The sequence below is a fragment of the Felis catus genome, chromosome C1, assembly GCF_018350175.1.
Source record: "Felis catus isolate Fca126 chromosome C1, F.catus_Fca126_mat1.0, whole genome shotgun sequence".
NCBI classification, from domain to species: domain Eukaryota; kingdom Metazoa; phylum Chordata; class Mammalia; order Carnivora; family Felidae; genus Felis; species Felis catus.
The window spans coordinates 63,274,408-63,291,277 of record NC_058375.1 but is presented as its reverse complement, the minus strand read 5'-3'; the positions used below and the strand labels follow the sequence as shown (position 1 = coordinate 63,291,277).

At 36.9% G+C, this 16,870-nt stretch overlaps 1 protein-coding gene across 4 annotated transcripts in view; it reads right to left on the bottom strand.

Moving 5' to 3' along the window:
• MSH4 (mutS homolog 4) overlaps positions 1 to 16,870 on the bottom strand; it is a 90,898-nt gene that overhangs the window by 47,656 nt on the left and 26,372 nt on the right. For all 4 annotated transcript variants that reach the window (XM_045036025.1, XM_011284928.4, XM_045036026.1 and 1 more), the window contains exon 8: positions 16,547 to 16,614. In XM_045036025.1, coding sequence (XP_044891960.1) covers positions 16,547 to 16,614 — 68 coding nt within the window. The remainder of the gene's footprint in view (positions 1 to 16,546; positions 16,615 to 16,870) is intronic.

The following is a 16,870-nucleotide window of genomic DNA, read 5'->3' as shown; positions in this document are numbered from 1 at the left end:
TATATGCTACAGTATGAATTAACCTGAAAACACCATGCTAGGTAAAAAAAAAAAAGCCAGTCACAAAAGACTACACATTGTAGGATTCCATTTATATGAAATGTCCAGAATCGCCAAATCCATAGAGACAGATAGTAGACTAGTAAAAGTCAGGAACTGGGGGGTTGGAGAAAAAGGTTGGGGGGAATGGGAAGTGATTGCTAATGGGTACAGGGTTGCTTTACAGGGTGATGAACATGTCCTAAAATTGACTGTAGTGATTGTGGTACAACTGTGTGAACATACTAAAAATGACTGAATTTTAAACTTTGGGTGAAGTATATGCTTTGAGAATTTTATCTTAATAAAGTTATGTTTTAAAAAATAATGAACCACAGGATATATGTACAAGTAAAATGGATGACCACAGCCCAATGGGAAGGAAAGGGGAATTGGAGCACACTACTGTAAAATTCTTTTTTTTTTATTTCAGCTTTATTGAGGAATAATTAATAAATAAAATTGTAAAATATTTAAAGTGTACATTGTGGTTATTTGATACTCATATACATTGCAAAGATTCCCCCCAATTAATTAACATATCCATCTCCTCAATATTTTTTTGGTGAGAAGAACTTTTAAGTTCTACGCTCTTAGCAAATATCAATTATACAAGACAGTGTTACCAACTATAGTCACCATGCTTAACATTAGATCCTCAAACCTCATTCATGTTATAGTTGAAAGTCTGTACCATTTACCAACTTCTCCCTATTTCCCCCCACACTCCAGTCCCTGGCAACCACTCTTCTATCCTCTGTTTCTAGGAGTTTGGTCTTTGTGTGTGTATGTGCATTATACATGTATGCACGTACCCACGTATGCACATATGTATATATGTATTCAGATTTCACATGTAACTGATACAATGCATTTAAATTTCACATATAACTAATACTATGTAGTATATATCTCTTTCTGGCTTATTTCACTTAGCATAATGTCCTCAAGGTCAATTCATGTTGTTGCAAGCGGCAAGATTTCCTTCTTTTTCGTGGCTACATAATATTCTACTGCCTGTATGTGTGTGTGTGCATGTGTTGCATTTTCTCTATCCATTCATGTATTGGTGAACACTTAGGTTGTTTCTGTATCTTGACGATTGTGAATAATGTTGCAATGATCTCTTTGAGATCTTTTTTTCATTTTCTCTAGATATATACTTAAAAGTGGGATTGCTGGATCATATGGTAGTGCTATTTTTAACTTTCTGAAGAACTTCCATATTGTTTTCCACATAGGCTGTACCAATTTACATTCCCACCAACAGTGCACAAGGTTTCCCTTTTCTCTGCATCCTCATCATCATTTGTTACCTCTTGTTTTTTGTTTTTTGGGTTTTTTTGATGACAGCCATTCTAACAGGTGAATATCCCACTATTGTGTTAATTTGCATTTTCCTGATGATTATTGATGTTGAGCACCTTTTCTTTAGAAAATTTTTTTTAATGTTTATTTATTTTTGAGAGAGAGAGAGACAGAGTGCAAGTGGGAAAGGGGCAGAGAGAGAAGGAGACACAGCAGACGAAGCAGGTTCCAGACTCTGAGCTGTCAGCACAGAACCCGATGCAGGGCTTGAACCCACAAACTGTATGACCTGAGCCAAAGTTATATGTTTATCTGACTGTACCACCCAGGTGCCCCAACCACCTTTTCATATATCTGTTGGCTATTTGTATGTCTGCTTTGGAAGAATACCTATTTAGTTCTGCCCATTTTAAAATCAGACTGTTTTCTTGCTATTGAGTTGTAGGAGTTTTTTACACATTTTGAATAATATCTCATCAGATATGGTTTGCAAATATGTTCTCCAATTCTGTAGGTGCCGTTTCATTTTGTTGATCATTTCTTTTGCTGTGAAAAGATTTTTAGTTTGTTTGTTTTTGCTTTTGTTGCCAATACTGTATGGTTCTTACCATATGTGAGGTGATGTTACATTATTTGAAGTTGACTGAATTTAGCTAAAGGTGTGTAAGTCCTAAAGCAACCCATGAAATATAAAAATAATGAGTTCTATATAATCAATCAACAAAGGACATAAAATGGGGTCATAAAAAATACTCAATCCAGAAGAAGGCAGAAAAAAGGAAAAAGGGAACAGATGAGATAAATAGAAAAAGAAGTACCATCATGGCAGATTTACTCAAAACATATCAATAATCTCACTAAGCATAAATGGAATAAACCCCAATTAAAAATAATATATTCTCTGTATACAAAAAGCAAGACCCAAATACATACTGTCTACAAGAAATCCACTTTAAATATAAAGGCACAAATAAGTTAAAAGCATAAGAATGGTAAAAGCTATACCATGTTAACATGTCAAAAGAAAGCTGGAGGGGTGCCTGGGTGGCTCGGTCAGTCGAGCTTCCAACTCTTGATTTCAGCTCAGATCATCCTAGAGTCATGGGATCCAACCTTGTGCTAGGCTCAGCACTGAGCATGAAACCTGCTTGAGATTCCCTCTCTCCCTCTGCCCCTCTCCCCTGCATGGTCTCTCTCTAAAAATAAAATAAAATAAAATTAAGTTAAATTAAAATTAAAATTAAATTAAAAGCTGGAGTGGATATATTAATATTAAACACAGTAGGTTTCAGAGCAAAAACATATTATGAAGGAAAAAGAGGGTTATTTTATAATGATAAAGCAGTCAACTCATCAAGAAGACATAGCAAGAGAAGGGAGGATGAACTAAGCTGGCATCATAGCAGGAGGACCCTAGGCTTGCTTTGTCCCTCAAACACAGCTACTTAACTATCAACTCATTCTGAATCCTCAAGAAATTGATCTGAGGTATGATAGAACATACTGCACAACTAGAGGGAGAGAAGAGGCCACACTGAGGAAGGTAGGAAGTGTGGAGCCGTAGTTTGGGGGAAAAATGGACCACAGGGGGCTGCGGAGGGGAGGGAGCCCCTGTCACAGAAAAAGGTGAGAGACAGTGGAATGCACAGGGATAAACACAAGAACATTTCCCCAAAACCACTGGCTGGGAAAACAAGAGGGGCTAAATTTTGTGAGTTTTTACAACCAGTGGGGCTCAAAGACTGGAGTTTTAGAGGTCCCCAGGCTTGCCTGGGACAGAGACCTGAGGAAGCTGCTCTACTCCTGGAGAAGAGGCAGGCAAACAACCCTGGGGCAGACTGCATGATCCGAGGAATGCCTAAGGGGCATCGGGAGAGGCTGTTTCTCCTTTTTGGCGACCATCTATGAGAGGTAGCATTGCTTCTCTAGGGACAAAAGAACCAGCAGGTGTCATTTCCCTCCTCCAACCTTCAGCATAGGTGCAGAGGAACCAGCTGAGGGTGAGTATCCTGGATGCCAGTTTTTCACTGAACTTTACTCCAAAATCCATGCTCCTGTGCCTGGTGCAACTGCCATTCTAAGTCAAACCTGCATCAGTCCCAACAGGGGAAGACCCTTTCCCAGAGAATAAGCACAGATCCCTGCCACACCAGGTCCCTAAAGTTTGGAATTTTAAAAGTCAGCAGGCCTGGCTAGGGTAGAGGCCAAAGTATTCTATGCTGCCACAGGCAGGTAAGCAACCCAGAAAGAGCGCAAAATTAGTGATCTGAAATTTGGTGATCTGTGATGCACCATGGGAAATTATTCACTCCTCTGAAAGTGCTTCCATGAGAGCAGCAAGCACAGACTCTCCTCTCCAGGGACAAAGAACCTGGTTGATGCCATTTCCCTCCTCTACCCCTCAGCATAAACCAACTTCAATAAATAGCAAAGGACCAACACTGCCTGTCTAACCTGCTAACGCTAAGTCCTACCCCTCTGCACTCTGCTGGGACTGTTTTTCTTCAGCAAGAGTGACTACCGACCAGTACAGCAGGTCTCTCCCCCATAAGACCAGCACAAACGCCCCCCATACACCATGTCTACCGACATAAGAGTCCTGCAAAGCTTCAGTTCTAGTGAAAAGAGCATTAGGTCTCTTTTAGCAAGTATACTAGAGCACAACTAGTTAAAACTCACCAGACTCTGCCCAAGGTCCAAACACTCCCAACTGCAAGCAAGGAGAAACTGAAGACAACCAACCTAAGGCACAGAGCAGCCAAAACACATCACCAAAGTGCATGTACCACACACCAGAGACACTTCCTGAAGCACCAGGCCCTGGATATTATATGACCTCTTCTTCACATCCTTCCTCTCAGGAACAGGAAACATAACAGGTTTTCCTAACACCCAGAAGACAGAGGCCTAGACAAAATGCCAAGACAGAGGAATTCATTCCAAAATAAAGAATAAGAACAGGTCATGGCCAGGGATCAATTTGAAACAGATACAACTAACATGCCTGATCAAGAATTTAAAGCAACAATCATAAGGCTACTACATGGGCTCAAAAAAAGCATGGAAGACATTAGGGAGACCCTTACCACAGAGATAAAAGAGCTAAAAAAAAAAAAACAATCAGGCCAAAATTAAAAATATAATAACCAAGATCTGAAACCAACTGAATGTAATGAGCACCAGAATACAAGAAGCAGGGGAATATATAAGTGATAGAGAAGATAGAATTCTGGAAAATAATGAAGCTGAACAAAAGAGAGAAAGAAAAATTTGGGGTCACAAAAGTAGACATAGGGAACCCAGTTACTCCATCAAACATAATAACATTTGTATCACAGGAGCCCCACAAGAAGAGAGAGGGAAGGGAGCAGAAGGTACATTTGAGGAAATTCTAGCTGAAAATTTCCCTAATCTGAGGAAGGAAACAGATATCCAAATCCAGGAGGTACAGAGAACTCCCATCAAAATCAACAAAACAGGCCAATACCAAGGCATACTGTAGTCAAATTTGCAAAATATAAAGAAAATATCCTAAAAACACCAAGACAAAAGAACTTATAAGGGAAGACAAATAAGTTTAGCAGAAGATCTCTCCACGGAAACCTGGCAAGTCAGAATACAATGACATGATACGTTCAGTGTGCTGAATGGGAAAAATCTGCAGTCAAGAATACTTTTTCCAGCAAGGCTGTCATTCAGAATAAAAGGAGAGAGAAAGAGTTTCCCAAACAAAAACTAAAGGAGTTCATGACCACTACACCAGATTTGTTAGAAATATTAAAGGGGACCCCTTGAGTGGGAAAGAAAGACCAAAAGCAACAAAGACTAGAATGGAACAGAGAAAATCTCCAGAAACAACAACAAAACAAGTAATACAATGGCACTAAACTCATATCTATCAATAATCACTCTGAATATAAATGGACTAAACACTCCAGTCAAAAGACAAAAGGATGTCAAATGGTTAAAATAAACAAGACCCATCTATATATTGCCAAGAAGAGACTCATTTTAGACCTAAAGACACCACCAGATTAAAAGTGAGGGGATGGAGAATCATCTATCATGCTAATGGATGTCAAAAGAAAGCCAGCGTATTGAAGCATCTGGGTGGCACAGTCAGTTAAGCATCCAACTTTGAGTCAGGTCACAATCTCATGGTACGTGATTTCAAGCCCCACATCGGGCTCTACACTGATAGTGCAGAGCCTGCTTGGGATTCTCCCTCTCTCTCTCTCTGCCCCTCCTCAAAACAAATAAATAAAAGCTTAAAAAAAAAAAAGAAATCCAGAGTATCAATAGCTCTATCAGACAAACTAGATTTTACACCAAAGACTGTAACAAGAAATGAAGAAGGACACTAGATCATAATAAAAGGGACTATCCAACAAGAAAATCTAACAACTGTAAATATTTATGTCCCCAACTTCAAAACACCCAAATATATAAAACAGTAACAAACATAAAGGAACTCATTGATAATAATATAATAATAGTAGGTGACTTTCATATCCCACTTACATCAATTGACAGGTCATCTAATCAAAAAGTCAACAAGGAAGCAATGGCTTTGAATGACACACTAGACCAGGTGGGACGTAAGAGATATACTCAGAACATTTTATCCTAAAGCAGCAAAATATACATTCTTTTCAAGTGCACATGGGATTCTATAGATAATATACTAGGTCACAAATCAGGCTTCAACAAGTACAAAAAAGACTGAGATCATAAATGTATTTCTTCTAACCAAAATGCTATGAAACCCAAAGTCAACCATAAGAAAACATTTGGAAAGACCCACAAATAACATGGAGGTTAAAGAACATCCTACTAAAGAATGAATGGGTCAACCAGGAAATTAAAGAAGAAATAAAAAATGAAATGAAATGAAAACACAAAACCTTTGGGGTGCAGAAAAAGTGGTCATAAGAGAGAAGTATATAGCAACATAGGTCTACCTCAAGAAGCAAGAAAAATCTCAAACAATCTAACTGTACACCTAAAGAAGTAGAAAAAGAACAAATGAAGTCTAAAGCCAACAGAAAAAGGGAAATAATAAAGATTAGAGTAGAAATAAATGATATAACAACAACAACAACAACAACAACACAGAACAGATCAATGAGATCAGGAGCTTGTTCTTTGAAAAAAAATTAATAAAATTAATAATCCCCTAGCCAGATTTATCAAAGAAAGAGAAATAGAGAGAGAGAGAGAGGACTCAAATACATAAAATCACAAATGAGAGAGGAGAAATAACAACGAAAAATTATATGCCACCAAACCAGACAATCTGGAAGAAATGGGTAAATTCCTAGAAATGTATAAACAACCAAAACTGAAACAGGTAAGAAATAAAAAACTTGAACAGATTGATAACCAGCCAAGATATCGAATCAGTAATCAAAAATCTCACAACAAACAAAAGTCTAGGGCCAGATATCTTCACAGGGGAGTTCTACCAAACATTTAAAGAAGAGTTAACACCTATTCGCTCACGCTATTCAAAAAAATAAAAATGGAAGGAAAACTTCCAAATTCATTCTATGAAGACAGCATTACTGTGATTCTAAAACCAAAGACCCCAATTAAAAACAAAACAAAACAAAACAAAACAAAACAAAACAAAACAAAACAAAACAAAACATTACAGGCCAATATCCCTGATGAACATGGATGCAAAAATTCTCAACACAATACTAGCAAATAAAATCCAACAGTACATTAAAAGAATAATTCACCATGATCAAGTGGTATTTATTCTGGGGTTGCAAGGGTAGTTCAATATTCACAAATCAATGCGATACACATTAATTAAACAAAAGGTAAGAGCATATGATCCTCTCAATAGATGCAGAAGAAGCATTTGACAAAGTACAACATCCATTCATGATAATTACCCTCAACAGAGTAGGGAGAGAGGGAACATACCTCAACATAATAAAGTTCATGTACGAAAAACCCACAGCTAATATCATCCTCACTGGGCAAAAGCTGAGATCCTTTCCTCAACATTCAGGAACAAGACAGGGATGTCCACTCTCAGCACTATTATCTAACATAGTACTGGAAGTCCTAGCCTCAGCAATCAGACAACACAAAGAAATAAAAGGCATCCAGATCAGCAAGGAAGAAGTCAAACCTTCACTATTTGCAGATGAAATGATACTTGATATAGAAAACCCAAAAGACTCCAGCAAAAAACTGCTAGAACTGATACACGAATTCAGTAAAGTCACAGGATACAAACTCAATGTACAGAAGTCTGTTGCATTTCTATAGGCCAATAATGAAGCAGCAGAAAGATAAATCAAGGAATCAATACCATTTACCATTGCACCAAAAACCATAAGATACCTAGCAATAAACCCAACAAAAGAGGTAAACTATCTGTATGCTGAAAACTATAGAAAGCTTATGAAAGAAACTGAAGAGGACACAAAGAAAAGGAAAAACATTCCAGGCTCACGGATTAGAAGAACCAAATATTGTTAAGATGTCTACATTACCCAAATCAATCTACACATTTAATTCAACCTCTATCAAAACGCCACAATGCTATGAAACTTGAAATCAACCACAGGAAAAAGTCTGGAAAACCTCCAAAATCATGGAGGTTAAAGAACACCCTACTAAAGAATGAATGGGTCAACCAGGCAATTAGAGAAAAAATTTAAAAATATATGGAAAAAAAGTGAAAATGAAAATACAACAATCCAAACGCTTTGGAATGCAGCAAAGGCAGTCCTGAGAGGAAAACACATTGCAGCCCAGGCTTATCTCAAGAAATAAGAAAAATCCCAAATACAAAATCTAACAGCACACCTAAAGGAAATAGAAGCAGAAGAGCAAAGACACCCCAAACCCAGCATAAGAAGAGAAATAATAAAGATCAGAGCAGAAATAAACAATATAGAATCTAAAAAAACTGTAGAGCAGATCAATGAAACCAAAAGTTGTTTTTTTGAAAAAATAAACAAAATTGATAAACCTTTAGCCAGGCTTCTCAAAAAGAAAAGGGAGAGAGAGGACCCAAATAGATAAAATCATGAATGAAAATGGAATTATTACAACCAATCCCTCAGAAATACAAGCAATTATCAGGGAATATTATGAAAAATTATTTGCCAACAAACTGGACAACCTGGAAGAAATGGACAAATTCCTAAGCACCCACACACTCCCAAAATTCAAACAGGAATAAGTAGAAAACTTGAACAGACCCATAACCAGCAAAGAAATTGAATCAGTTATCCAAAATCTCCCAAGAAATAAGAGTCCAGGACCAGATGGCTTCCCTGGGGAATTTTACCAGATATTTAAAGCAGAGATAATACCTATCCTTCTCAAGCTATTCCAAAAAATAGAAAGGGAAGAAAAACTTCCAGACTCATTCTATGAAGCCAGTATTACCTTGATTCCTAAACCAGACAGAGACCCAGCAAAAAAAGGGAACTACAGGCCAATATCCCTGATGAATATGGATGCAAAAATTCACAACAAGATACTAGCAAATTGAATTCAACAGCATATAAAAATAATTATTCACCATGAGCAAGTGGGATTCATTCCTGGGCGGCAGGGCTGGTTCAACATTCGCAAATCAATCAATGTGATACATCACATTAATAAAAGAAAAGAACCATATGATCCTGTCAATTGATGCAGAAAAAGAATTTGACAAAATTCAGCATCGTTTCTTAATAAAAACCCTCGAGAAAGTCAGGATAGAAGGAACATACTTAAACATCATAAAAGCCATTTATGAAAAGCCCACAGCTAATATCATCCTCAATGGGAAAAACTAGGAGCTTTCTCCTGAGATCAGTAACAAGACATCAGGAACAAGGATATCCACTCTCACCGCTGTTGTTTAACACAGGGTTGGAAGTGCTAGCATCAGCAATCAGACAACAAAAGGAAATCAAAGGCATCAAAATTGGCAAAGATGAAGTCAAGCTTTCACTTTTTGCAGATGACATGATATTATATATGGAAAACCCAACAGACTCCACCAAAAGTCTGCTAGAACTGATACATGATACAAAATCAATGTACAGAAGTCAGTTGCATTCTTATACACTAACAATGAAGCAACACAAAGACAAATAAAGAAACTGATCCCATTCACAACTGCACCAAGAATCATAAAATACCTAGGAATAAACCAAACCAAAGATGTAAAAGATCTGTATGCTGAAAACTATAGAAACCTTATGAAGGAAACTGAAAAAGACATAAAGAAATGGAAAAACATTCTGTGCTCATGGATTGGAAGAATAAATATTGTTAAAATGTCAATACTACCCAAAGCTATCTACACATTGAATGCAATCCCAATCAAAATTGCACCAGCCTTCTTCTCGAAACTAGAACAAGCAATCCTCAAATTTGTATGGAATCACAAAAGACCCCGACTAGCCAAAGTAATTTTGAAGAAGACCAAAGCGGGAGGCATCACAATCCCAGACTTTAGCCTCTATTACAAAGCTGTAATCATCAAGACAGCATGGTACTGGCACAAAAACAGACACATAGACCAATGGAATAGAATAGAAACCTCAGAATTAGACCCACAAAGTATGGCCAACTAATCTTTGACAAAGCAGGAAAGAATATCCAATGGAAAAAAGAGTCTCTTTAACAAATGGTGCTGGGAGAACTGGACAGCAACATGCATAAGGATAAAACTAGACCACTTTCTTACACCATACACAAAAATAAACTCAAAATGGATAAAGGACCTGAATGTGAGACACTAAACCATCAAAACCCTAGAGGAGAAAGCAGGAAAAAACCTCTCTGACATCAGCTGCAGCAATTTCTTACTTGACACATCTCCAAAGGCAAGGGAGTTAAAGGCAGAAATGAACTATTCAGACCTCATGAAGATAAAAAGCTTCTGCACTGCAAAGGAAACAATCAACAAAACTAAAAGGCAACCAACGGAATGGGAAAAGATATTTGCAAATAACATATTGGACAAAGGGCTAGTATCCAAAATCTATAAAGAGCTCACCAAACTCCACACCCGAAAAACAAATAATCCAGTGAAGAAATGGGCAGAAGACACGAATAGACACTTCTCTAAAGACGACATCCAGGTGGCCAACAGGCACATGAAAAGATGCTCAACGTCGCTCCTCATCAGGGAAATACAAATCAAAACCACATTCAGATATCACCTCATGCCAGTCAGAGTGGCCAAAATGAACAAATCAGGAGACTATAGATGCTGGAGAGGATGTGGAGAAACGGGAACCCTCTTGCACTGTTGGTGGGAATGCAAATTGGTGCAGCCGCTCTGGAAAGCAGTGTGGAGGTTCCTCAGAAGATTAAAAATAGACCTACCCTATGACCCAGCAATAGCACTACTAGGAATTTATCCAAGGGATACAGGAGTACTGATGCATAGGGCCACTTGTACCCCAATGTTCATAGCAGCACTCTCAACAATAGCCAAATTATGGAAAGCACCTAAATGTCCATCAACTGATGAATGGATAAAGAAATTGTGGTTTATATACACAATGGAGTACTACGTGGCAATGAGAAAAAATGAAATAGGGCCTTTTGTAGCAACGTGGATGGAACTGGAGAGTGTGATGCTAAGTGAAATAAGCCATACAGAGAAAGACAGATACCATATGGTTTCACTCTTATGTGGATCCTGAGAAACTTAACAGGAACCCATGGGGGAGGGGAAGGGGGAAAAAAAAAAGAGAGAGGTTAGAGTGGGAGAGAGCCAAAGCATAAGAGACTGTTAAAAACTGAGAACAAACTGAGGGTTGATGGGGGATGGGAGGGAGGAGAGGGTGGGTGATGGGTATTGAGGAGGGCACCTTTTGGGATGAGCACTGGGTGTTGTATGGAAACCAATTTGTCAATAAATTTCATAAAAAAAAAAGAATAAGTGATGCTTCACAAAATGTTTCAGGTAAATATAAATATGTGTGTATGTGTAAAAAAAAAAAAAAGAAATTGTGGTTTATATACACAATGGAATACTATGTGGCAATGAGAAAGAATGAAATGTGGCCTTTTGTAGCAACGTGGATGAACTGGAGAGTGTTATGCTAAGTGAAATAAGTCATACAGAGAAAGAGAGATACCATATGTTTTCACTCCTATGTGGATCCTGAGAAACTTAACAGAAGACCATGGGGGAGGGGAAGGAAAAAAAAAAGGTTAGAAAGGGAGAGAGCCAAAATAAGAGACTCTTAAAAACTGAGAACCAACTGAAGGTTGATGGGGGGGTGGGAGGGAGGGGAGGGTAGATGAGGGGTATTGAGGAGGGCACCTTTTGGGATGAGCACTGGGTGTTGTATGGAAACCAATTTGACAATAAATTTCATGTTAAAAAATAAAAATAAAAATAAAAATACCACCACCATTTTTCACAGAGCTAGAACAATCCTAAAATTTGTATGGAACCACAAAAGACTCCAAACAGCAAAGCATTCTTGAAAAAGAAAAGCAAAGCTGGAGACATCACAATTCAGGACTTCAAATTATATTACAAAGCTGTAGTGATCAAGACAGTCTGGTACTGACACAAAAACAGATACACAGATCAACGGAACAGCATATAAAATGCAGAAATGAACCCACAACTGTAACAAAGCAGGAAAGAATATCCAATCGAAAAAGACATTCTCTGCAACAAATGGTGTTGGGAAAACTGGACAGTGACATGGAGAAAAATGAAACTGAAAACTGGACCACTTTCTTACATCATACACAGAAATAAACTCAAAATAGATGAAAGACCTAAATCCTAGAGAAGAACACAGCAGCAACCTCTTTGACCTTGGCCACAGCAACTTCTTACTAGATATGTCTCCTGAGGCAAGGGAAACAAAAGCAAACATGAACTTTTGGGACTTGATCTAGATAAAAAGCTTCTGCACAAAGAAGGAAACAATCAACAAAACTTAAAGGCAACTGATGGAATGGGAGAAGATATTTGTGAATGACATATCAGATAAAGGGTTAGTATCTAAAACATATAAAGAATTTATAAAACTCAACACTCAAAAACCAAATAATATAATGGGCAGAAAGACATGAATAGACATTCTTCCAAAGAAGCCATCCAGATGGCTAACAGACACATGAAAAGATGCTCAACATCACTCATCATCAAGGAAATACAAATCAAAACTACAATTAGATATCATCTCACACCTGTCAGAATGGCTAAAATAAAAAACACAGGAAACAACAAGTGTTGACAAGAATGTGGGCGGAGAAAGGGGAGCCCTCTTACACTGTTGGTGGGACTGAAACAAGTGCAACCACTCTGGAAAATAGTATGGAGGTTCCTCAAAAAGTTAAAAACAGAACTACCTTATGACCCAGCAATCGCACTACTAGGTATTTACCCAAAGGATACGAAAATACTGATTCAAAGTGATGCATGTACACCAATGTTTATAGCAGCAGTATTAATAGCCAAATTATGGAAAGAGCCCATATGTCCATTAACTGATGAATAAAGAAGATGTACATATATACAATGGAATAGTACTCAGCCATCAAAAGGAATGAAATCTTGCCATTTTTCAATGATGTGGATTGAGCTAGAGAGTATTATGCTAAGTGAGATCAGTCCAAGAAAGACAAATACCACATGACTTCACACATGTGGAATTTAAGAAACAAAACAGATGAACATAGGGGGAAAAATGAGAGAGAGGCAAACCATAAAACAGACTCTTCGGGAGCCTGGGTGGCTCACTTGGTTAAGCACCCAACTCTTGATTTTGGCTCAAGTCATGATCTCACGGTTGTGAGATCAAGCCCCACAAGATTCTCCCCCTTCCTCTCCCTCTGCCCCTCCCCTGCTGGTATGCACACTCTCTTTCTCCCTCGAAAAAGAAAAACAAATAAATAAATAAACCAGACTTGTAACTATAAAGAACTGAGGATTACTGGAGGGGAGATGGGCAGGGGTATGGGTTTAAATTGGTGATAGGTATTAAGAGGGACACTTGTGATGAGAATGGGTGTTGCATGTAAGTGATAAATCACTAAATTCTACACCTGGCACTAATAGTATATTGTATGTTAACTAAAATTGAAATAAAAACTTGAAAAAGAAAAAAAAATGAGGGAGAAGGAAATGATTTTGAACTTTATAAATGCAAATTAATAGTATATACAAAATGTCCACTGTATAAAAAAGAAAAGAACTTCAGAGAAATAGACAAATGCACAATTATAGTTGGAGATATCAGCATCTGTTTCTTAATAATTGATACAATAAATAGATCCCCCAAAACAATAGATATATAATTGATACAATAAATAGATACCCCAAAACAATAAAGATATAGATATAGACACTATCAATCAACCTGAATGGACATTCATGGAAAATTCAATTCCACAACAGCAAAATACACATTGTTTTCAAACATACATGGAACATTTACAAGAAAGATCATATTCTGGGCCATAAAAATGAGTCAATAAAGCTAAAAGGATCCATATTAGACAATATGTGTCCTTGATCACTATGAAATTAGAGATCTCTACAGAAAGATATCTAGAAAGTTTCCAAATACTGGAAACTAAATAACAAAAAAATAGCCCATATGTCAAAGAATAAATTAAAAAGGAAATCAGAAAGTAGTTTTAATATTTTTTATTGGAAAAGGAAACACAACATATCAAAAATTGTGAAATATAGCTAAAGCATTACTCAGAGGGAAATTTATAGCACTACAATGACTACATTAAAAAAAAAGTCTCAAATGAATGATCTCAGCTTCTCTCCTCACAACCTGAAAAAAGAGAAAACTAAGTACAGAGTAATCAGAAGAAGGAAAAAGGGAGAGGAAGAAGGAGAGGGAGAGGAAAACCAAGAAACAGACTTCAACTATAGAGAACAAACTGATGGTTACCAGAAGGAAGATGGGTAGTGAGTGGGTTGGGTTAAATGGGTAATGGACATAAAGGAGTGCACTTGTTGTGATGAGCACTGGATGGTGTGTGTGCAAGTGCTGAATCACTAAATTCCACACCCAAAATTAATGTTACACTGTATGTTAACTGGAATTGAAATTAAAAACTTGTAAGGGAAAAAATTACAAATAAATAAATATTCAATTAAAAAAAAAAAGACTGATAAAAGCAGAAATCCATGAAATGGAGAACATGAAAAAGAAATCAATTAAATCAAACAATGGTTTCTTGAGAAGACCAATAAATTTGATAACCTCTAGTCAGAATGACTAACAAAAAAGAGATAGGCACCTGGGTTGCTCAGTTGGTTAAGCAACCAACTCTTGATTTTGACTCAAGTCATGATCTCACAGTTCATGAGATCCAGCTCCTTCTTGGGCTCTGCACTGACAGTGTGAAACCTATTCAGGATTCTCTCTTGCCCTCTCTCTGCTCCTCCCCTGCTTGCATGCATGTGCATACTTGGTTGCTCTTACTCTCTCTCTCAAAATAAATAAACTTTAAAAAACCAAGGAAAAAGAGAATATTCAATTACCAACATCAAGAATAAGTGAGGGGGAGCACCTGGGTGGTTCAGTTGGTTGAGCCTCATACTACTGATTTCGGCTCAGGTTGTGATCTCACAGTTCATGAAATCTGGCCCCTCCTTGGCCTCTGCACCAACAGCGAGGAACCTGCTTAGAATTCTCTCTCACCCTCTCTCTCTGCCCTCCTCTGCTCACCTGCACGCATGCTCTCTCTCTCAAAATAAATAAACTTCAAAAAATAAAGAGTAAGAGAGGTATATCATGCAAACTTTAGAAATATAAAAAGGACAGTAAGGAGGTTATTGAACAGCGTAATGAGGGTTATGAAGTAAGGAGGTTATGTACAAGTAAGGAGGTTATGAACAACGTTAATGCCAATACATTCAACAAGTTGGGTGAAATGACAAATTATTTGAAAGACACAATCTACCAAAGCTCATACAAGAAACAGGTAACCTGAATAGCACCATATCTATTTAAGAAGTTGACTTTATAGTCAAAAACCTTCCTAGAAAAAAAAAAAAAGTCCAGGTTCTAATGGCTTCATTTGTGACCTCTACCAAACATTTAAGGTAGAAATAATACCAGTTCTACACAAACTGTACCAGAAAGTTAAAGAGGAGGGAAAGCTTCCAAACTCCTGTTATGAATGCAACTAATTTGGTTCCAGACATCAGTTGTTTTAGGTTACTTCCCAGTTGTATATATTAAATTATAAGGTATTTCAACTATTTAAGGAAACTTCTTATTCTGTGCCTGGCCAACAGCCAAAACATTTCCATCCATCAGATAATGTTTTTATTATAAATGAACCTAAAGAGGTTATCTCTACAATATGGAAAGACTCCTGAAACATAGATTAATTAGATTTCAGTGGATTTGCAAATTAATCAATTTTAAATCAAACTCTACTGATGTACAAGATCCTTTTCTTTTTAAAGCATATGAGCAAAAATATGCATGTATTTCATTAAAGTAAATATTTTTCTGTTCACTTTAACAGAAGAATAAAAACCATATATGATTTTCCTTACAGGATGTGCCTATAAGCACTAAGTATTTAAATCTGAAACATATTCAAAGATGTTTCATCTTAAAGTTTAAGCATATTTGAAGGCTAATCAAACTTCACATAATGTTCACGTTTAAGAAGCACCTATCTCTTTGGATCTAATATAAATTTTATCTAGTTATTTATTAAATATTATAATCTAAGTTTTAAAAAATTATATATAAAACTAATACTTAATGAAAATATGCCAATTCTCCAACTAAGAATCTTAATTTTACTATAACATATAATAGAGAATTAAGAAAAAAATGTTTCTTTTAAAAAGGCATAAACATGCTCCAGATATTAATAATGAAGTACTTTTCCAAAACTTTTTTTTAAAGTTGGTTTATTTATTTTGAAAGAGAGAAGGGGAGCAAGTGGGAGAGGGGCAGGGAGAGAGGTAGAGAGAGAATTCCAAGCACACTCCATGTTCAGCACAGAGCTAGACACAGGGCTCAATCTCACAACAGAGAAAACACGCTACAAGATCACAACCTAAGCCAATATCAAAGAGTCACTTACCCACTGAGCCACCCAGGTGCCCTCCAAAACATTTTGATACTTTTTTATTATTATATCACATTAAGACAAGTTATATCACATAAAATATAGTAACATAATATATAATATATACATAGATACATACTGTGTCTTGCTTTGGAATCTGGACCAAAACAGAAAGAAGCTGCTCTGTATCAAGAAATCTTGATATAACTGAAACAAGAAACATGCGCATTTAAACTTTGTGTTACACAAATTTTTGACTGTGCAGGGAGTCAGTGCCCCTAACCCCCATGTTATTCAAGGGCCAACTGTGTATCTATGTCTGTCTATATCCATAACTATATCTATATGTATATGTGTCTGTCTGTCTATCTATCTACCTATCTATCTATCTATCTATCTATCTATCTATCTATCTATCTATCGCATGTTCTTTATCCAACATCCGTTGACACTTAGGTTGTTT